General features: G+C 45.1%; 1 protein-coding gene across 6 annotated transcripts in view; it reads left to right on the forward strand.

The window, feature by feature from the left end:
- Window positions 1-20552, forward strand: part of KCNK2 (potassium two pore domain channel subfamily K member 2) — a 186641-nt gene that overhangs the window by 142380 nt on the left and 23709 nt on the right. For all 6 annotated transcript variants that reach the window (XM_084773396.1, XM_084773395.1, XM_084773397.1 and 3 more), the window contains one exon: window positions 8437-8576. In XM_084773396.1, the coding sequence (XP_084629522.1) occupies window positions 8437-8576 (140 nt within the window). The remainder of the gene's footprint in view (window positions 1-8436; window positions 8577-20552) is intronic.

The raw sequence follows: 20552 nt of genomic DNA on the forward strand, positions 1-20552 counted from the left end.
AGTGGTGTCCTCACAGACCCTACACTTTTAAGAAAACCCAAACATTTCTGTCCCTAACCTTAAGCACTGTGGGTAGCCATCGTGGCCAGCACCACGAAGACACGCACTCCGTTGCAGTTTTTCAGTTATGAGTGCTTACTGCTCACGCAGACAGAGACAACAGTATTAGGTTCTAAGCACTCATGGAGTAGCTCCAGAGAATTCGGTGCCCTCTTCTGGCCTTCTTGGAGACTATACAAACTTACATTCTCTCTCTCTCTCTCTCTCTCTCTCTCTCTCTCTCTCTCTCTCTCTCTCTCTCTCTCTCTCTCACACACACACACACACACACACACAATTTAAAAATACAGAAAGATATTTCATATATATGAGATGTTTAGGCTTGTGAATGTGCCTTAGGGAGTTTTCATCATTGGAAGTGTGTTCTGTTGTGTGCTGGGAGCTTACTCACCCCACAGGAGGTGGAGCGCCTCCCTGGCTGGTCACATTTCATGCAAAGGTGCTTTACACACTTCCTCACAATGGAGCACAGCAAGGCCTCCCCCAGCGAAGGCCCTCCTTCCTCCGGCACCTTACCTGTACTACATTTTAAAAGTAAGTTTTCAAAGTTCTGCTGTCACTTGCTGTGACATTCTTGGCTTGAGGAAAGGCATATTTGTATGTCTCCTAATAACGTTTCCTAGAATTATATTTTATAAATCATCTTTGGAAGTGCAGCTTTTCATAAGCAAACGATTTCTTTCCTGTATAACCCCAAATGTGACTCTCGCGGTGAGTGCTCACTTAATCCGAGGGAGTTTCATTGCAAAAACATCTCAATCTCTCTTTAAAAGCATGGCAGTGTTTGTGCTGTTCGGAACAATTGTTGGTAAAAGTGCTCTAGGATACAGTGCCTGGTACAAAGGTTTGTGCAATTATCTCTGAGGCCAGTGACCAAATTTGCTGCCACTAAGCTGATTGCTGAGAAAGATGTTGTGAGAGACCCAATAGGTACCAAAGAAAGTGCCTGATGAGGATGAAGGACTGTTGAACAGCCACCCTTCATCACAAGGGCAGCTTGGGGAAAAAACAACAACACACTACTCAGAAAGGACAAGTTTGTGCTACTGTGTGGGAGATGTGTTATAGGTGTGTGTGTGTGTGTGTGTGTGTGTGTGTGTGTGTGTGTGTGTGTGTGTGTGTGCTGTATGCGAGATGTTTGACTGTGTAAGTCAAAGGACAACTTCTGAGAATCCGTTCTCTCCTTCCCCCATTTGGGGCAGGCCACTCTTCCTCCTCTCTGCGTAGCCACGGCCAGCCTGCTATGAGTTTTGCAGAAAACATCTTGTCTGTTTCCATCTCGCTGTAGGAGTGCTGGGATGCAGATGCACCTGCTTGTTGCCTAGGTTCCAGGCATCTGAACTCACGCCATCAGACTTCTCAGCGAGCTGTTTAACCCACTGAGCCACCTCCCTGGCTCTCTGCGTTGTAATCACCACTCATTCGTCAGTTCATAGCCATTTGCTCTGATGTTCCGCGAGCACATTGCTTATGAGGTCCTGTGCTCGGCCCTCAACAAGAACAGTGGCTGTGGTTCCTGGATGGAGCGTGTGAGGTCGAGGAGCAGCTGCCGTGCAAGATGCATGTTCTGTGGAACAGGAGAAATCTGCCTGTGCCTTTCAGGCAGTGAGGAGAGAGCTGACTGCTTTGCGCGTGACTAACCAGCAGAACTGAAGTGAGAGTCTGTGGGCAGGCCGAGAAATGACTCTGCAGGGGTCAGCAGGCGTCTAGAAGCATTGTAGAAACATAGGGGAGACAGGAAGCAAGGGAGTGGTGGTGAGTGACAGAGCTGGTGCTGAGTGGGGGGACTCCAAACTGCTCTCCATGGAGACAGGAGGTCATTTCCAGGGAAACTGATGGTTTAACCTCTGCATATTGCAGATTTCTACCCCTGCAAAGATGGGTGTGGATCTTCCTTTCTCTACACTCAGGAGGACCCTGTTCTTCTAACAGCAGGCTTTATACGAAGACAGAAGTGGAAATGGGCCTGGTTTCTAAATCTGAATGCTGATATCTAAAATCCAAAAATATAACTTCCAATGTTAGGCAGATCTAATTGCCTCAATTTAAAAATAGTTTTAAATTTCCTTTGTGTGTGTGTGTGTGTGTGTGTGTGTGTGTGTGTGTGTGTGTATGGATGTTTTACCTGTATGTATGTCTATATACTACATGCATGCCTGCTATCCTCAGAAGCCAGAAGAGGGCATTGGGTCCCCTGGTATTGGAGCCACAGATGGTTGTGAGATGTTATGTGGGTGCTGGGTATTGCACCCTGGTCCTCTGGAAGAGCCATGAGTACTCTTAACTGCTGAGCTATCTTTCTAGCCCTCCAATTACTACCTTCCTTAGCTTTATGTTTGCCCATGTCAGTGGTGTGAGTTTGTTTTAAATAGGTGAGTTACTATCAAAGACTGAAGTCACCAGATTGGCCATGCCCCTGTAAGAATGTTTCTGTTTCTTATGCAATTTCACTCACAAAAGAAAAAATACACGAAGCAGAGATGATGCCCCATCATAGTCATAATAAAGCATCATTAATAAAATTATAGTCAAAGCCAAAGATTAAGGGCATTATTTGATAGTGATACTGAAACACTTACAGAGGAGTGATAGCCTATTTCTGTGGTTTGAGTGAGTAGCCACAACAGGTTACCCGTGCTGCGACCGTCAGGAGGTAGGCCTTCATAGGATGCCTTCTCATCACAGGGAAGTGCAGGCCCCTGTTCTTAATTCTGAGATTCTTGGCCCATAGCACACCCTGTTCTCCTTGCTCCTCTGTGTTTGTCTCCAGAGGGTCACGTCAGTGAGGCCATCTGACCCCAAACTGCAACTTCCAGAGCTGAGGGCTGAGTGAACTGGCTTTGGGAGCTTCATGGCTTCAAGTATTTTACTACAGCAATGCGAAGCTGAAACACTCATTTCTTTAGAGTGACGCTGGGTTTCTGAGTTTCTGATATATTATTCTGAGATATATTAGTCAAGAATGACTACTCTTCAAAACCAAGGTGGTGGTGGTGGGGGTTCATTGTTGATATTTTGTGATTCAGGCAAAAAATCACAGGTCAAGAAAATTAAGGGGAGGGGAACATTGTGTTCTTAAGTTCTTATTTTTTTAATCACTCTATTGTAATAAAACCACAAATAAAATTATCACACAGCTCAATTGTAGCTGTAGGAACACTTGCCTGACCCCAAACTCAAGGTCTGTGGAATCAAATAGCGCCACCTTCTGGAAGCTACCGGAGCCGGGAGGTAAATGAAGAAGGCTTGTCATCCAATCCCTGGGCTACTTTGAGCCCAAGAGGGATGCTTGTCTTGCCTGGCTTAATGCCTCTCACCTTAACTAAGAGTCTTCCATCCTGTGTGGGTGGAGCAGTTTTGTTGATGCCATCCTCTGAGTATTGCCCCCCCCCCCAATCTTACATTAACCCTTTGATGGCACTAAGGTGTTGGTGCCAATCTCCCTCCTCTCTTACCTTTCCTCCTTCTATCAGGGGATGGTATAACATGAAGGCCTCAGGACCCTCCCATATTAACTCCCTGTAGGAGTTAGTGCAGCAGGGAACTGTCCTACAAGTCTAACGGCCTCTATCCTTGCCAGAGCAGCTCCCACTACTTACAAGAGACCCCCAAGATCTGGCTTGTTGACTGTTGGCGCTCCATCTGAGATAGAAGGGATGGGAGGGTCACTAGATTGAGGCCACTCCCTGCAGTAGCTCTTGGCCACTTGTATGGCATTCTGCCCTAATTATACCTGGACTCACAGTCTCAGGAGGTGCTGGAGTATACAGACTGGGGACAGTTCATTGGCTGGGGAACTCAGCCCATGCAGCTAGCTCTCCTTGTCTAGGCTGGGGTGAGGTGTTGTTTTTTTTTTTGTTTGTTTGTTTTGTTTTGTTGGGCTACTCTGGGATCTCTATGCCTTTGTATGTAACCCTTCATTCATGGTGTGTAAGCAGGCCCAGTGAACTCTTTAGTTCCCCAAATCTTGACCTTGGTTTGTTCTTGGCATTCTGTCCAGAGAAGGCTTCCTCAACACCAGGCTGTAGGACTTCTCTGTGGACTAAGGTAATGAGACGATGGTTAGGAGGTGAGCACGTGGGTGATGGACAATCAATCCAGTGGAAGGAGCCACACGTTGGAGCATCACAAGGCTGGGCTTCCATTGGAGCTCTGCAGCTCGCTTTCTTGTGTGACTTGCTATATTCATGTTCCTTTTTCTGCTATCTCTGCTTTTAAGTCACTAGGGTTTCAGAAAGGCTGTGTGGACCTACCAGTCCCTCTTGAGTTCTGGGCAGGTTGAACTTCATGGCACTTGAATCAACTTTATTTCTGAGAAAGAAAATGGAGATAATGAAGTTTAACCATCAGCCCAAATATAGGTGTCTCAACTCTCCAGCATCTAACTGCAGAGCTTTTGGGTGGGACGGCTCCCCAGCACCATCTGATGTCCTTTAGGGTGGAACAATTCCCTAGGCACCATCTGCAGTCCTTTGCTAGTCATGGAAGCTAATCAATGGAGCTAGATCTCACTCATCTCCTCAGTGGGATATTTTAATATTGCATAAATGAGTTGAAATGAGCAACGTAGGGTGTCCAGAGTCAGAAAGTCCCTTCCATGCCCTCGGTGGGCTGTTCTCCAACCTCCCCCATCCGTGACTCTTGGGAAGCAGGCAGGAAGGTTCCTCTCAGTGCTTGACATGGGGGAGGCGGGTGGGATTTCCAGCCACTGTGCTGAGGGAACCCACTTTGTGGAGAGAAGCACTTCGTAGCAGGGTGAACAGCACGAACCTTCCTGAGTTATATTTTTAGTAGTTTAATCTGCCAGATTGGATCAAGCTCTGGCTGTGTTCCTGTTGCAAATGTCAGGGAGGATAGATAGATAGATAGATAGATAGATAGATAGATAGATAGATTACACATTCCAGAAGAGACTCAGAAAAGTTGATGAGGTTCCTGGTGCTGTCTGCTCCACCCTCTTTGGTATTTTTATTGCTATCTGTATGCTCTCTTACAATGAACCAGAAAGCTCCTAAAATGGAAAGAGCTTATGTCACATTTTCTCTGGCAACAAGGAGAACATGAAGTGGAAAAACTGTTCTACCAAGTCGCTGGAGAATCCGGAAGAGCAAAGGGGGGGGGGACGCGGGGGCAGGGAATAAATTTTGAGAGGAGGAAAAGAAACCGGGTGGTAACAGGACAGGAACAGTCTTCTATCTAGGACAGAGAACTCACTCTGCATTCCTTGAGCCCGCATGGTTTTTAGGTGGCATCTCTCTGGGTTTTCCAGGCTCGCCTAAAGCTCTCAGTCCTCCTACCTAAGCATCGGAAGTGCTAGCGTACAGGTGCAAGCTGCCCCTCACATCACCTTATGTTCTTGATGAGAGACAGCTGGACAGATTCCTAAACAGTAGGTAGCAGTCAAGAGTTTTGTTTTGTTTTGTTTTGTTTTTTAAGCATTTTCAGTGGTTAAAAGGACTTGCTGTTCTTGCAGAGGTCGAGAGTTTGTTTCTCTGCACATACATCGGCTCACAGCTGCTGTTCACTCCAGGGGACCTGACACCCCCTTCTGGCCTCAGCAGGCACCTGCACACATGTGCACATACGTGTATGCTTATACGCACATACATGCAATTGAAAATAAAATGAGTAAAATAGTTTTCTCATTTGAAAATGCACCCCTTAAATCAAGTGATTTTCATTACTATTATTGTTTGTTTGAGGCAGGGTCTGTCTGTGTAAACAGTCCTGTGTAACTATGTAGACCAGACTGGCCTTGAACTTACGGAGATCTGCTTGCCTCTGCCTCCGGAGTGCTGGGGAAAAAGGCATGGACCACCACTCCTGGCAAATCAAGTTATCTTAACATTACAGATATACTAACTTAGGGGAGACTTTTGCATCAAATGAGCTGATTAATGTGCAAACCAGCTCCTAAGTCTTAGGTTAGGGAACAGAGCAGCATGGATAGTTGTCTGACAAGGGTCATCTAGATGCCACCATTTCATCTTAAGAGTCATAGATGCCACCATTTCATCTTAAGAGTCATAATGAAGAAAGTGGAAAAAAATGTTTTTCATGGGTTAGAGTCACTAAAGCTTCTGGGTTAAACGTTTTACCCAAATCTAGGCCATCTGGTGATTACGCTAACTTCCCATATTCCACCTGTAACATCCTGTTTATAAGAAAGGCATAAAAGGCCATCTCTAGCCTGTGCGCTGCCCTGAAGTCAGTGTGTCTGTGGGTCTCTGTGTTAGGGAAGGTCTAATTGGATAAAGTTGCAGTTTTTGTTTCTTTTCCCTTTTTCTCTCTCTTTTTGGTGTGACAGAGAAAGTACAGGGAAGGAAGTCATCTTGATTTTAGTGAAGTGGAAACATTAGGAAAATGAAATTTTCTGTGGCCCACCTTAGACGGCATCTTACAGTGTACTCTAGGGTGATATCAGGCTGTGTGTCTATTCACAATTTACCTGCTAGAACCCTCCTCTCCTGTATCTTGCTCCTTTAACACTCAAAAATCTTGTTGAGCCTCCAAAGTCTGATGTATTTAGGGAAATGTTCCGTTAATGTTTTATATCTGAACATAGCATACATTTGTTTTCTCCTACTCATGACTTGAAGTTTTGCATATCCCCAGTGTCCATGCAGCTGGCCCTATGGTGCTTGCCCCCTGCTCTGCCCCACAATGCATTAGGCCTACATGTAAGAAATCGTCTGGGTGATGTCCCATGCTGTTCTCTAACCATGTCTGGCCTGTCAAGTCCCAACTTAAACTGTTTGTATTGGTTTTAGTCAGTGTCCTATCCCTCATTCAGTTACTGCCCATCTCCTAAGTCAGGGACTGTGGCCATCAGAAACGATCCTGTCCCCCTTGTCTCATCAGTCCCCAGTCCAGCTTCTCCGTGTTTCCCTCCCCCATGTCTGCCCTCACTCAACACAGCAATTCCCCAGCTGCTCCCACATCGGAGTATGTCTTGGGCCACCCCTCCCCACTCAGCCACTAAGAACCTTTTGGATCAAGCACACAGCCATGAACATAGCCCAGTTCCTGCTGAGTTAGGAGCCAGTCTTTATCATCCTGCACCCCCTCCCCATTTCTCCTAGGTTCCTCGCTTAGCCTTGACCACTCTCTGGCCCCCATCCATATGCTGCCTGACCCACTCCAAGAGTCTTCTGAAGAGAGCGTACATTCTCACAACACCTTGATACACATCCCTTGAAAGTCCCCTCTGCCTTCTCCCTCCCTCTGTGTTCTACAGAACTGCATAACATCTGCCCTGCAACCTAGTGCGAGCACTTGTCTATGTGAGGCTTTCTTTGCTGTGCAAATTGTGTGTGTGTGTGTGTGTGTGTGTGTGTGTGTGTGTGTGTGTACGTGCACATGTATGTCAAAGAGCAAACTCGGATGTCAGTTCTCAGCTTCCACCCTGTTCACTAATGCATACTCCAGGCTACACATTCTGAGCATCTTCTTGTTGCTATAGCCCACCTCAGGGAGGGAGCCCGGGGTTACAGAGGTGAGCTGTCACATGTAGCCTTCCTATGGGTTCTGGGGATCTGAGCTCCAGGACAAGCACTTCATACACCAGGCGTCTCCCATCTGTGTGTGAGTTCTCAGGTTAAAGCTGCATTTCTTATGACACGGCCTTGACTACTTATTTGGATGGATAAGTTAAGGTTTCCATGTTTGGTGCTTTGTAACCTCCTCTGTTACTGTGTGCTGAACAGAACGACATGGAAATGTGCACAGCAGGTCCCCACAGTACAGTGGTGGCAGCACGCAGATTCCACTTAAGCAAAAGCACTTTTCTGCCTATTCCTTCTGGAAACATAGGGCTTAAATTGATGACATCATGGGATTTCCTCAGAGATAAAGATGGAGGCATTGCCTGTAAAGACACTGGTTCTCCACAGACAACAGCTGCCCTGCCTTGAGCTTGGTACCAGTTCATCCTACTTATGACCCTAAAGTAGCATATCCAGAGTTACCCACTTCCTGTTCAGATCCCTTGGATGGCACAGACTCTCCAGCAGCTGAGGCACCCGGTCCTCTGCGAGGTGTGGAAGTGCAGTCTCTGATTCATACTTTCTCAGTGGGAGTAGAGAGTAATTTAGTATACGTGGAACAGTTGAGTTGGGAGAGACAGATGGTCATAAGAGACAAAAGAAACAGCAAACACTGACACTCATCATGACCTGGAAAGGCAAGGAAGCACCCTTCAGAAGCACTTCTTGAACTTGCCCTTGAAAGCCTGAGAATGGTGTAAGGGAATACAAGAAATCTGTGAAGGAAGAGCCTGGGTCAGTGGAGAAGGCGAATGGGTTTCTGCCCTGAAGCCTTGGCTCACCCGGTGAGTGTGCTGTAGTCTCGGTGTCTGACTTCGCTTTTCTCGTGCAGGTGGGTCCGACATTGAATATCTGGACTTCTACAAGCCTGTGGTGTGGTTCTGGATCCTGGTGGGCCTGGCTTACTTTGCGGCTGTTCTCAGCATGATAGGAGACTGGCTGCGGGTGATATCTAAGAAGACGAAGGAAGAGGTAAGGATGAGGGTGCGCGGAGACGGCAGCGAGGAAAGGGTTGGTTTTACATCCTTTTAAAAAATACTTAGAAATTCAAACTCTTAGTATTAGCGCTAGCATAGAATCTGCTGCATGGAGCAATAACAAATTTCATATGGGGTGAAGTACTTATTATTGTGCCAGCAGCTATGTTAGACCTTAGGTTTATTGGTAATGAAAAATATGTAATTTCACATATTTTGTTAATTGTGTGTTTTTCTTTCCTGTCCTTTCTTCCTTTTGTTCAGTGGCACAAAGCAGAGTCTATTTCATAACAGAAAGAAAGCAGTTGGGGCTGGAATGTACCTCCATGGTTCAGCTCTTGCCCAGCATATAAAAAGTCCTAAATTCAGTTTCATAGGATTGGGGAAATTGGATCAGTGTATCATTGGAGGAATAATGAGCGATGTATAGAAGAGTGACTCATTTTACTTTGACAAGTTATTTCCTTTTTCTTATATCTATATAGATGTGTACATATTCACACTTGGATACACACACACACACACACACACACATTGTACACTATGACTCTTTTCTTCAGAACTTTTCCGAATTCTACCTGTTATACAACAAAACATGATCTTGAGAATTTTGATACATGAAATTTTTAGAATTTTAAAATGGAACTGTTGGTGCTGAAACTTTATTCCTTGGATATTCAATTTTGATTTTGTATTCATATTTCCAGAATGTTTACTGATTGGAGTTTTTTTAAATGAAGTTTTTTTCTGGTGGGACTTTTCAACCTTGCTAATTGTTTAGGGGAGTCACATGCTTGTCAGCTGCCTTCCTCCAGCTGTCCTGCCCATGTCACTGTCTGCAGTTCATAGGCCCGAATGCACTGGTCTCAAATCTTTGGTTGTTACAAGCACACCCTCTTTAAATGTCTATCCAAAAGAAAGGGAATAAGATAAATAGTGAATTTGATTTTTTTTTTTTTACAAATTTTGTCTTTATTGTTTTTGAAACACATCAAGCCATATAGCATTTATTGATACATGAGGTGCTTATGATAACAAGCAAGGATGTGCGTTACCCAGTGCTACACCCTATGGTACCATATTGGCCAGTTGGGATTTCATCTGTATCTCAGTTATATCATAAGCCAAAATGTTTTTATTGTGAGAAAGTCAGCAAGACATAATCTCAGTGTGTTAAATTGGGTCAGAGTCCTCTTTTCAGTGGGGCCTGAATGAATCCCCTAAACCCTGGGCTTGGGGGTGTGGATGGGATTGGGGGGGAGGGAGATGTTTATTCTAACTTCACGTATACTTTTCTGAATCTTGAAATTTTCAGGCATAAGAAGTTGTAGTAAAGAAACACTTTAGATAACAGTTAAAAAAGAAGAAACAACTCAAGTGTTTAAATAAAAGTGCTTTAAACTGCATTGAAATATTGGCACACATAAATCTATCACACACTGTCATTTGTTAGAGCTTGAACTTTAACTGGAAAATATTACTGTGTGACAAATGTGTTTGTGTGTGTTGTTACATATATACATATATACACACACATACACACATACATACATACATACGTATTAGTACTGCTGTGATCACAGATATAAGGTTTAGATGCCACTGAGGCATAACACGGGGATGGAGAATTTTAAATCTTTATAGAATTGATGAAGTTGCTGCAGAGTATGTGTTTAAGTTTGGAATCTTTGTCCTGGTGTTTTGCAATGGGACAAGCTGACGTGCACTTCTCCAGGGCAATGGCATAGCCACTACAGTTGTGTTCAAGGATATCAGAACAAAGGACAGTAAGACCACTATTTCCTCACTGCTCTGCAAGCCACTAACTCTAAGAAGAAGGTCCTGGCAGGCATGGTCTGTGGTGAGGCCTCTCTCCCTGGTGTGCACATTGTCTCTGTTTTACTGTATCTTCACCCAGCCTTTTCTCTGTGCCCACTGATGGAGAAAGAGGCAGGCAAGCACCTCTTCTTTTCTTGAGAGAACACCAGTGTTACTGGATTTGAGCTTTGGTTCTTTCTTTCTCTCTCTCTTTCTTTTTTTCTTTCTTTTCTCCACCCCCCCACCCCCATTAATAGCTTTTGAAAAGCCCTGTTTCCAGATTCAGTTACCTGGAGGGTTTTGGCTTCTGTATTGGAATTTATGGAGATAGAGTGCAGGCTATGACCTTGTCTTTTCAATGAAACTTGTATTTTTTTTACTAAATGGGTTTGTTATATGTGGACAGTGCAGTCACCTGCCCATTTATAAAGGATTTCCTTGGCTCTTAGCTGAAAGTGTGAGCATGTTTTCATACTAATTCACCACGAAAAAGGTTAAAGGAAGAAGCTCGTTTTCCCCCTTACCACAGACCTTTGGACTGCTACCCAGTGTTCTGAGTGGCATGCGCTTTCTGGAACCAGCATCTGTAGAGAGTCACGTGAGGAAGGCTGTGGCCAGAGACAGTGGAAGCCACAGCAGCTCTAGTTGAAACCATGAAAAATGAGTTTTAGTTTGAGCAGATGTGCATTTTCTGATTTATGATGCAATTTAGGGAAATGCAGAAAAGGATCACAAATTCAGTAGAGAGTGTTGGAGGAAAGGAAAAGAAAACATCATGTGACTAATGTGGGCATCAGGAACCAAGTAACAAGTAATGCTTAACTATCACAATGAGAAGACAATAAATTGCTTAAATTTTGAAATAGCTTCATGAAGGGTATGACCACAGCAAAACCAAAATATGGGCCCAGAGCCCTGCGACTCACACCTCCCCCAGTTAGAATGAGCAGATTGAGTTCAACAAGCAAGTTCCCAGCATTCTATTGATATTTTGAAATATGGCTGAGCCATCTTGGTAAACTATGAACATATATAGATAACTTTATACGAAGGCTTATGTCATTTAAAATGTTAAACCATATGCTGTTTCCACTGGAGAGTTGGTTTAATGGAATTAAGAGGTTTGGAAGTAAAGAAAACTGTTGTTTTCCCTAGCATCCCGAAGTGAGCATGTTGGTGCAGCAAACCCATCTGAAGTGCTTGAGGAGGAAGCGACTGGTTGTAAAATGTGACAGTGATTCAAAAGCACTGTGCAGAACTGTGCTTGCTCTGCGTTTCTCAAGGAAGGCAGTGACAAGCTCAAATATTTTTTTCTTGGAGACACATGCATGTCTGAAAATTGTTTGCTTTTCTGTTGTTGTTGTTATTTTTAAAGTTCCAATAGAAGGTGGATAGCGTTTAACAGTAAGCATTAGGAGGAACCACTTAGCTTCTCTATAAGCCGTGTACTGTCCTGTATGAGGACATGCTTCCATTCGGGAAACGAGTAGTGTCTCACTACAGGGTGTAATGTAGTATTACTGATACCCAAGGCAGGTGGAATAAAAGTAAGATGTGCTCACAACACCCAGAGAAGGAACCAAGCAGGCAAGAATGAGCCCCAACCCAGACATTGCTTAGTCACTTACTGTTTACATCCTAGTGTCAGAGCTGTGACTTCTGTGTGGCCCTGAGTTTCAGTCCCTATGGGGTAGGCAGCAGTGGTGTCACCGTATGGAATGACAGTTCTGTCAGGTCTTGCAGAAGAGGGCCACTGTGAATGGATGGCGAGGCAAACAATTTTACAAATACTATTTCCTTAATCTCTAAAAAATACTGTGTGAATTTGAGACCCTCCCCACACTTTGATGAGTTATTTAAGGAAATAGCCAGATTCTGGGGCGTCTAATGCTCTAGACCCATGAAAGACTGTGACCTGGCCCCAGGACCATGAGGTGTCCCTTGACTAGGTGGGGGAGAAATGGTCTTCCTCTGGACACACAGTGGCATTACTGATCTCTGTATTTTGCTCAGAGTTGCAGGGACCCTTTCCATGAAATAACTTAGGGGCTCTTTGTCAGGTCCAGAAATAGACAACTAAAGAAGACTTCTGGTTTGAGACTGGGGAGTTGTGCAAAATAGAAGCTTATCAGCATCTCCTGCGGGAGAAGTGATTTCTCACACATGAGGCCTAATGTCCCATTTTACCACAGCTTTGGCTCTATCCTAAAAGCCTCGGGGGTCACTGAAGGATTCTGGGGAGGTGGAATGAATGTTTTAACAAGAGTGATAAAGGTGAGTTTGAAGAGGCAGATGAGAGCTCAGCTGGGAAGGATCGGCCCAGGAACATGAGATGACAAGTCTTTCATGGTAGTGAGGCAGCGATGAAAGCATTTATTCCAAAAAATACCTGGTGTCTGCGGCTAGAAGGAAAAGACTTTGGCTACCTCTTGGTTTGAATGCTAAAAAGAAAAAGCCAAAACAAGTAAAAACAAAACAGAAAGTAAGGGCCATGATTCTAACTTCAGTGGGGGTGCCTACCATGGAAAAGAGCACAAGAAACTAAAAAATATTGAACAGATGAGAAAGATAGGATCATTTCATTTTGACATATAGTTATTGGTCAATAACTCATGTGCTTAATTTAACTGAACTTCTTAACTCTAAGTCAGCCTGAATTAAATGTTTTCCTTTATAAGAGTTGCCATGGTCTTCATATCTGTTCACAGCAATAGAACCCTAACTAAGACACTCACTGTGTTCTGAAAATCCCATGGAATGATGTTTGCACAGTGAGTGGCACCCAAGTAGCAGCCACCCCATAAGGGCTAATTTAATTGGTCCAAGGAGCTAATTTAAGTATAAAAGATGAGACTACATGCCTAGATGTATGGGAGAAACAGTGGGGGGATCATTTGGGGATAGTAACTATATGACAATGGAGGTTGTAAGTGTAGATAAATGTCTTCATTAATATTTGTACAGGAAGCCAACCACAGAAATAAAGTGAAACTGGGGCAAGAACCTCGCTGCAGGAGCTGGAGCTGAAGGTGGAGGCCCATGTAGCTAGACTAATCCCATGGTGGCAGATTCTGTTGAAGAGGCAAGGGGTTGAAGTTTTTGAGGGTATTAAAATGATGGGTTGCATTGGCTAAAGACAGTGGAGAAGAAAATGAATCATGGGAAAGCTAACGTCACGGAAAGGTTAATGAAGTAGCTCATGTCCCTATGGGGTGGCTACCACTTGGGTGCCACTCACTGTGCAAGCAATATTCCATGAGGTTTCCAGATCTTAGTGTCTTAGTTATGGCTCTTATTTACTGTGAGGAGACACCATTGGCCATAGCGTTTAATGGGGTGTGGCTTACACTTCAGAGGGTTAGTCCATTATTGTCTATTATCATCATGGTAGGAAGCATGGCGGCATGCAGGCAGACAGGGTGCTGGAGAGGTAGCTGTGAGTTCTACATCTGGGTTTGCAGGTATCAGGAGGACATAGTGAGCCATTAGGCCTGGCTTGAGCTTCTGAGACCTCCAAGCCCACTCCAGTGACATACTTCCTCCAACAAGGCCACACCTCCTACAACAAGGCCACACTTCCTCCAACAAGGCCATACCTCCTACAACACACCTCCTATTGGTGTCACTCCCTGTGGGCATATGGGAGCCATTTGGGCATATCCTAATAGGGTCCTCTAGGCTCATCACACACAATTCTTAATATAGGTGCTCTCTTTTTTTTCTCTTGTTTTTCTTCTCATCTCTGCCTGATTCCCTCCTTCCCTCTCTCCGTACTATTCTCTCTCCCTCTTTGGCCATCTCATTTCCATCTTCAGATTGTGTGTTTGATGTTGTAGTTTTTACTTTGATTTCTAACATGTTACAGGGGGCAGACAGTATAGGGTAATATAATTTTTAAATCTCTTTGCCATTTTCTCCTACTGTGATACTAACAGAGTTAACGCTGAGCAGCTGAAGTTAGACGACAGACATGCTATATCATGGTCCTAAGACTTCTCAGGTGTGTGTGTGTGTGTGTGTGTGTGTGTGTGTGTGTGTCTGTGTGTGTGCGTGCGCGCGCACGCACATGCGCATAAGATATCCGATATATTCCTCAGTCTCTCTCCACCTCATTTGGGGGACAGTGTCTCACTGACTGGGCTGGTTTGAATAGGAATGGCCCTCACAGACTCATGTGTTTGAATGCTTGGCCCATAGGAAGTGTTAGGAGGTGTGTGACCGTATTGGAGTAGGGGTGGCCTTGTTGGAGGAAGTATTGCCACTGTAGAGGTGGGCTTGGAGGTCTTATATATGCTCAAGGTATCCCCAGTGTTGGTGTAGCCCTCTTGTGCTGCCTTCGGATCAAGATGTAGAACTCTCAGCTTCTTCTCCAGCCCCATGCCTGCCTGCATGCTGCCGTGCTTCCCACCATGATAATGGACTAAGCCTCTGAAACTGTGAGCCAACCCCGATTAAATATTAGCCTCTATAAAAGTTGCCTTGGTCATAGTGTCTCTTGAATGTAATGGAACCCTACCAATACACTAACTCTGGAGAACACTTATTTGGCTAGACTAGCTGGACAGCAAACCCCATGGGTCCCTCTGTCTCTAGCTCTCCAGGGCTGTGGTTGTAGTGGGACACCACCACTCCTGGATTGTTATGTGGGTGCTGGGACCAGAGTTGAGTCGCTATGCTTGCATAGTAAACACTTCACCAACCGATCTCTCTCCCCAGACACCTAGGAGAGTCTTCCCGAATGAGTATTTGCATTTGTTGCAGCCAAGAGTAGGAGGCATCCAGGGTTTAGTTAAAGTTATATGCTCATCTTTGTCAGCAAAGTGTGGAGGTTTGTCTAGTGTTCACTGGGTGGCATCCTAACTGCAGTGAGACAAGGTAACTCTTCCTTCTTCAAATTTAGTATGATATTTGATTTGAACCAATTAATGATTGTGTCCAGGCACATGTGCACACCATGAGCATGTGCACACTGGGATCTCAGAGAAGAGAGGCACCTGCTTTTTGGCCAGCATAGGTGGCAGGCTTCAGTACCATTACCAGTGAGGTACTTCCAAGTGCCTCCCCTCTCAGACACACTTGAAGGTCGCATCTGTTTCCCTTGTGGCCTGTGAGTCACAGTGATAGAGCTGGCCTACAAGTGTAGGCAGAACTGATGTGAGCAAATTGGATGAATTAATTGTTCCTGGAGCCTCCTGAAATCTCACTTGCTCTTGAGACAGTCACTCTGAGGGGGTGGGGAGAGAGGCTGACAGCCCACGGCCTGTATGACCGCTGGGAATAGAGTCTCTGCTGGCTTCTGGGTGTTCGGGAAGAGCCAGAAATGAGCCTTTGCTGCCTGAAGTCCCTAAGACTGGCCAGGGGTGGGGCTCATTTGCTCCGCCACCCACCACGACTGTTCTAGAAAACGTCTAGTTGTTACTTCTCTGGCTCAAGGAAAGAGTTAAAATAGCAGCCACAATTTGGAATATTCAGAATTTATATGCCGCATTCATACCTGCGCTTTGCCTTGGTTTCCACCTCTCTGACAAACTTAGGTGCAGTTGTCAGTATTGATCTCCTTAAGGTTCACTGGTGAGAGTACCGGAAGTGGGAAGGTTGCCTTGAGTGAGTTTAGGCCAGCCAAGGATACATGCTGAACTCCAGGACCGCCTGGGATGCAGACTAAGACCTTGTCAGCAAACAAACAAACAAACACTCCAAACAAAAACCCCAAACAAAAACAAACAAAAGTCAGCAGATGGTTTTATTAAAATAAAAGCACTAGGATACGAATTGAAGTAGCACAACTTCCTTGTTAACGGAAGTGCAGCTGCAGTTAAGCTGGACTGTGAGTCGGCTGGGCTCTGCTCCTGCCTTCTTGCATCTGGAGCTCCATCATCTCCTCCTGAACACTCATCCAGGACAGGTCCAGGGGATTTTGTATCTGTTTTACTTATAAATGTTCAATGCTTTGTATGGAAGGCCTTCGCTTTTCACCGCCTCAGGGATTTACATCTTGAAGGCTCACGCTGGGTTTAGCATTTGTCCGAGTCTGGAGAGAACCTAGTAGAATATTGAAAAGTCATAGCATTTGCCCTTCAGGAGAATACTATAGGCAGGTGGGGCTCTCTGAGACCTGCTGTGGGATGCTATGGGGCTGACAATGCATTGAAAATGAGAGGATGCTAGTGGTGTCGTGCACATAGACCCAAGGATAACAGCGTGATTAAGGATGTCGTGCTGTATTGAGAAGCATCCTTAATGCTCTATATGAATCTCACATATGATTACATCAACGTTAAACATGAGAAATATGCTCCAGGAGACTGTTTAAAATTTATTCTTTCACAATTTCATTACAAATAATTTCTATATAACTCCCTCTCCTTCCCCCCACCCAAAAAATCCCCTCCTAGTTTTCTGTCTCTTTTGTTTATGGCTTGCTATATTTAAGTTGGTTGTTTACTTGAGTCTTGGTGGCATTTCATTTTTTTGAGCAAAGTAACTTTTCTCTAGCTACACCACCAAGGAGAGGAATATGTCTCTTCTCTTCACAACCACCCACTGCCTGTGGCTCCTCACAGAGGGGGTGGGGGCTTATGAGCCCCTCCCTGCTCTATGATGGAATGTCCACACCTTGTGAACACCCACTGCTGCTGTGAGTTTGTGGGTAGAGCATCCATCTCATGTGTAGAAGATAGCATTCCACACCATTCCTCCCCATCCTTGGCTCTTGCAGTCTTTCTGCCCACTCTTCCGTGATCGTCCCTGAGCCTGAATGGGTAACAGATATCCTGTTCAGATAGGGAGAGTACATACCAGTCACTTATTTCCAGAACTTTCACCAGTTAGGAATCTATGCACTGACCTCTGTTCATTTCATGCCAAAAGCTTCTCTGACCAAGGCTGAGGTTAGTACTAATCAGTGTTATACTCATAAATATTTAGAAGGCAGCTTGACAGCTAATGTAGCAAAACAACAGTAGCAGGTATCCTCTAGAACCCATGACCTCCCAGCCATGGACCTTTGACTACCCCAGCCCTGGACCTTTGTCCACATGTACAATACTAAATATGAATTCTTCCTGAGTCCTCAAACCCAACCAGACAGTGGTTGGTCACTGCCATGACAGCCGTGCCACTATTGCACTGAGCACATTTTGCCTGACAGATTGCTATTGTAGCTTGCAGGTCTCACTCTGGGTAAGACTAGACTACCAATGACATGTATTCCCCACTAGCCTGCATAGGACCGTATGTCACGTTGGAAACTAGCCAGCAGAAAGAACACTTCAGCTGAGCACCAGTTTGACTCTGTATTCTACAGTTAAAGTATGTGACATCTGTAGCAATAGGGTCTTACTGTGTAGTTCATGTGGGCAGCCAAGAGCAAGGGTGGCAGGCTATATTGTTGGGGTGTTCTGAGGAATCCCTGACTCTATTAGGTCCTTTTCTGTTGCTGTCCTGAAAGTGCTCCCAATCAACAAGCAACATAGGCAAGAAAGGGTTTCTTTTGGCTCACAGTTCTGCCATGGTGGGGAAGGTGTGGAGTCAGGGCCATGAGACCATCACTTGAGGATCAGAACAGCTTGAATCACAGTTCACACACAGGCAAGAGACAGAGAACAGGAAGTGAGGCCAGGCTCTACCACCTCAATCCCCGCCCCCACTGACATGTTTCATCCAGCAAGGCTCTTTGACCTTCCAAAACAGCAGCACCTTTTGGGAAAAAGGTGTTCCACTACAGGAACCCATGTGGGACATTTCTCACTAAAACCATGATGCCACCACCGACTCATAAGAAGGTGTCCTACGCCTGGCACGGGGACTTTTGTTTGATAACCTATGGCTTTGGAGAACAGCTTTATCCAGGCCACTTAAAGTCAAACTCTTTTTAATTCTATTTTTTAATAGCTTACAAGAGAGTAGGTTTCCATCTGGCTTTTTGTATTTGCATAGTTGTAGTTAACATTCTTGCTCATTTCTTCACCTTCTCCGTCTCCACTTAAACCTTTCCACCCTCTCTCCCTCTCCCACCCGCATTCCCGCATTCTACTTTTTCCTTTCCTTCTCTGAGATCCCTTCCCTTGCTCTCTCTCCAGCTTCCTGGACTCTGCTGGCACTCCCAGCTAAACAGAAAAACCTAACAACTCTAGGCTAAGAGCCACAAATGAAACGAGAGTGTGTGATGTTTCTCCTGTGGGGCCCGGGTTTCATCACTCAGTGCTTCCCAGGTCCATCCATTTATCTGAGAATTCACTTTCATTTTCCTTTATACCTAAATAAAATCTCATTGTATATAGGCACAACAATTTCATTATCCATTATCAGTTGATGAACATCTGGGAGGATTCCATTTCCTGGCTATAGTGACTAGAGCACCAGTGACTATAGGCAGGTACATATTGCTGTAGGAGTGTTATGGCATTCGCATGGTATTTGATGAAGAGTGGCCTATATGGTCGTTCTGTTTTTAGCTTCTGAAGAAACTTCCACACTGATTTCCAAAGGGGCAACTGTACCAGTTTGCACACCTACTTCCAATGCCTAAGGATCCTTTTCCTCACATCCTAGGCAGCCAGCATTTGGTGCCATTTGTTTTCTGGATTACATCCACCCTGACCGGGGTGAGATGGAACCATCAGTGATCTTAGTGTCAGGCGTCCAGGATATAATATCTCAAATACAATTACTGTCTATAAGTGCTATGCTGGGTTTACTTAGTTCTTGCTGCAGTTCATTCATTCCTGGCTAGATGTGGCTTAATGAGGCAGAAGCAGGCTTGGTTTATCTGCCTGTGTCCTTTGCCTCTGAACAGTCACAAATGTGTTCCACTTGTCACCATATATTACCCATGAATAGCATGGTAGCCCTATGTGTGCTGAAGTGCTCAGGCGTGTTTATACCTCAAACCAGTCACATGCCTAGGGTGGCCTTCTAGAGACACTGGTAGTTTGATGAAGTGTGTAGTCTACAGGAAAGAGAATCTGTGAACCTGTCCTCTTTTCCCTGGAAGCTTCTGTTTTCTGTTATGCATATGACACGCGCATATTTCAGACTTAACCGACAGGAATGATAAAAAGTTCTGTGAAGGAGGAACTTGGGGTAACTCAAGCCTCCCTGAGCTTTATTTAAGGCCCTGAAGATGTTAGAGTCAGCCCAGACAAATCCACCCACTCTAAGCAGCGGCTTATTGCGAGAGAGGGAAGCTGGGTACGCTTTCATCAACCTCAGATGAGTAGTGCTGGAGCCCGCGGAGTCCTGGGGAGACCCTGCCCGCGGAGTCCTAGAGAAAGAGGTACATATGGCATCTCTCCCTCTGGCTTTTCTTAACTTTCCAGAATGTGTCTTGCTCTCCAAGCACTTTCTGTAATACAGGCATCTTAAAATAAGCACAGTGAGATCTAACAAACTTATTGCTGCACAGCTCTGTGCAACATGGGCACAAAAAAACAGGTCAAATTGTGTTGTCTGAGACATAAATAAGGATATAAGTACCAAATGTGGACCCAGTGGGAGTGCGAGCTCCACTTCCCTTTGCGCCTGGACAGAACCTCTTCCTTTTCTTATGGTGTGGGTGGCTGCTGTGGACAGCTGTCATCTCCATGGGCAAGTTATGACCTGTGTTTGCCAGCCAGGCTGTTCCAGAGACTGGGGAGACAGCATCAGAGCTCAAGTTGCCATTTTTGGTCTCTACTTATGTTCAGAGTCACTGTTCTCCCTAAGTTTCCAAGCCAGCAGGGCCACAGCCAGGGAGGTAGAGTCCCTTGCACACCTGGCTCAGGTGCATGTATTTGGACGCCTCTACGTGAGATGCTAGCCCTTCCTGCACACACCTCCCCTATTGCTCCTTCCTCTGTTCTCTGCCAGCTCTTCCTGTGTAATGAGAATACAGCCCTGCTCTTGTCAGACACAGCAGTCCCGGCAGCAGGCAGTATTTCTGAGGACTAATTTCTCGGTGCTATATTTGGCTGTGAAAGGCAGCTGGGAGCGCCTGCATAGTGTACAGGAACACTCTGCCTTATTAGACCCTCTCTGCCGCCTTCCCTCATTAAAACAGGGTGGGAAACACTGCTGGTTTTAGAAAGTGCATATCCACTTTTACTATTCATTTGTATTCTGATTGTCTCTGAAAGCTTTCTACTTGTTCATAAAAAGACAAAGGTGTGATTTA

The sequence above is a fragment of the Acomys minous genome (assembly GCF_964271855.1).
Source record: "Acomys minous genome assembly, chromosome: 1".
Taxonomy (NCBI): domain Eukaryota; kingdom Metazoa; phylum Chordata; class Mammalia; order Rodentia; family Muridae; genus Acomys; species Acomys minous.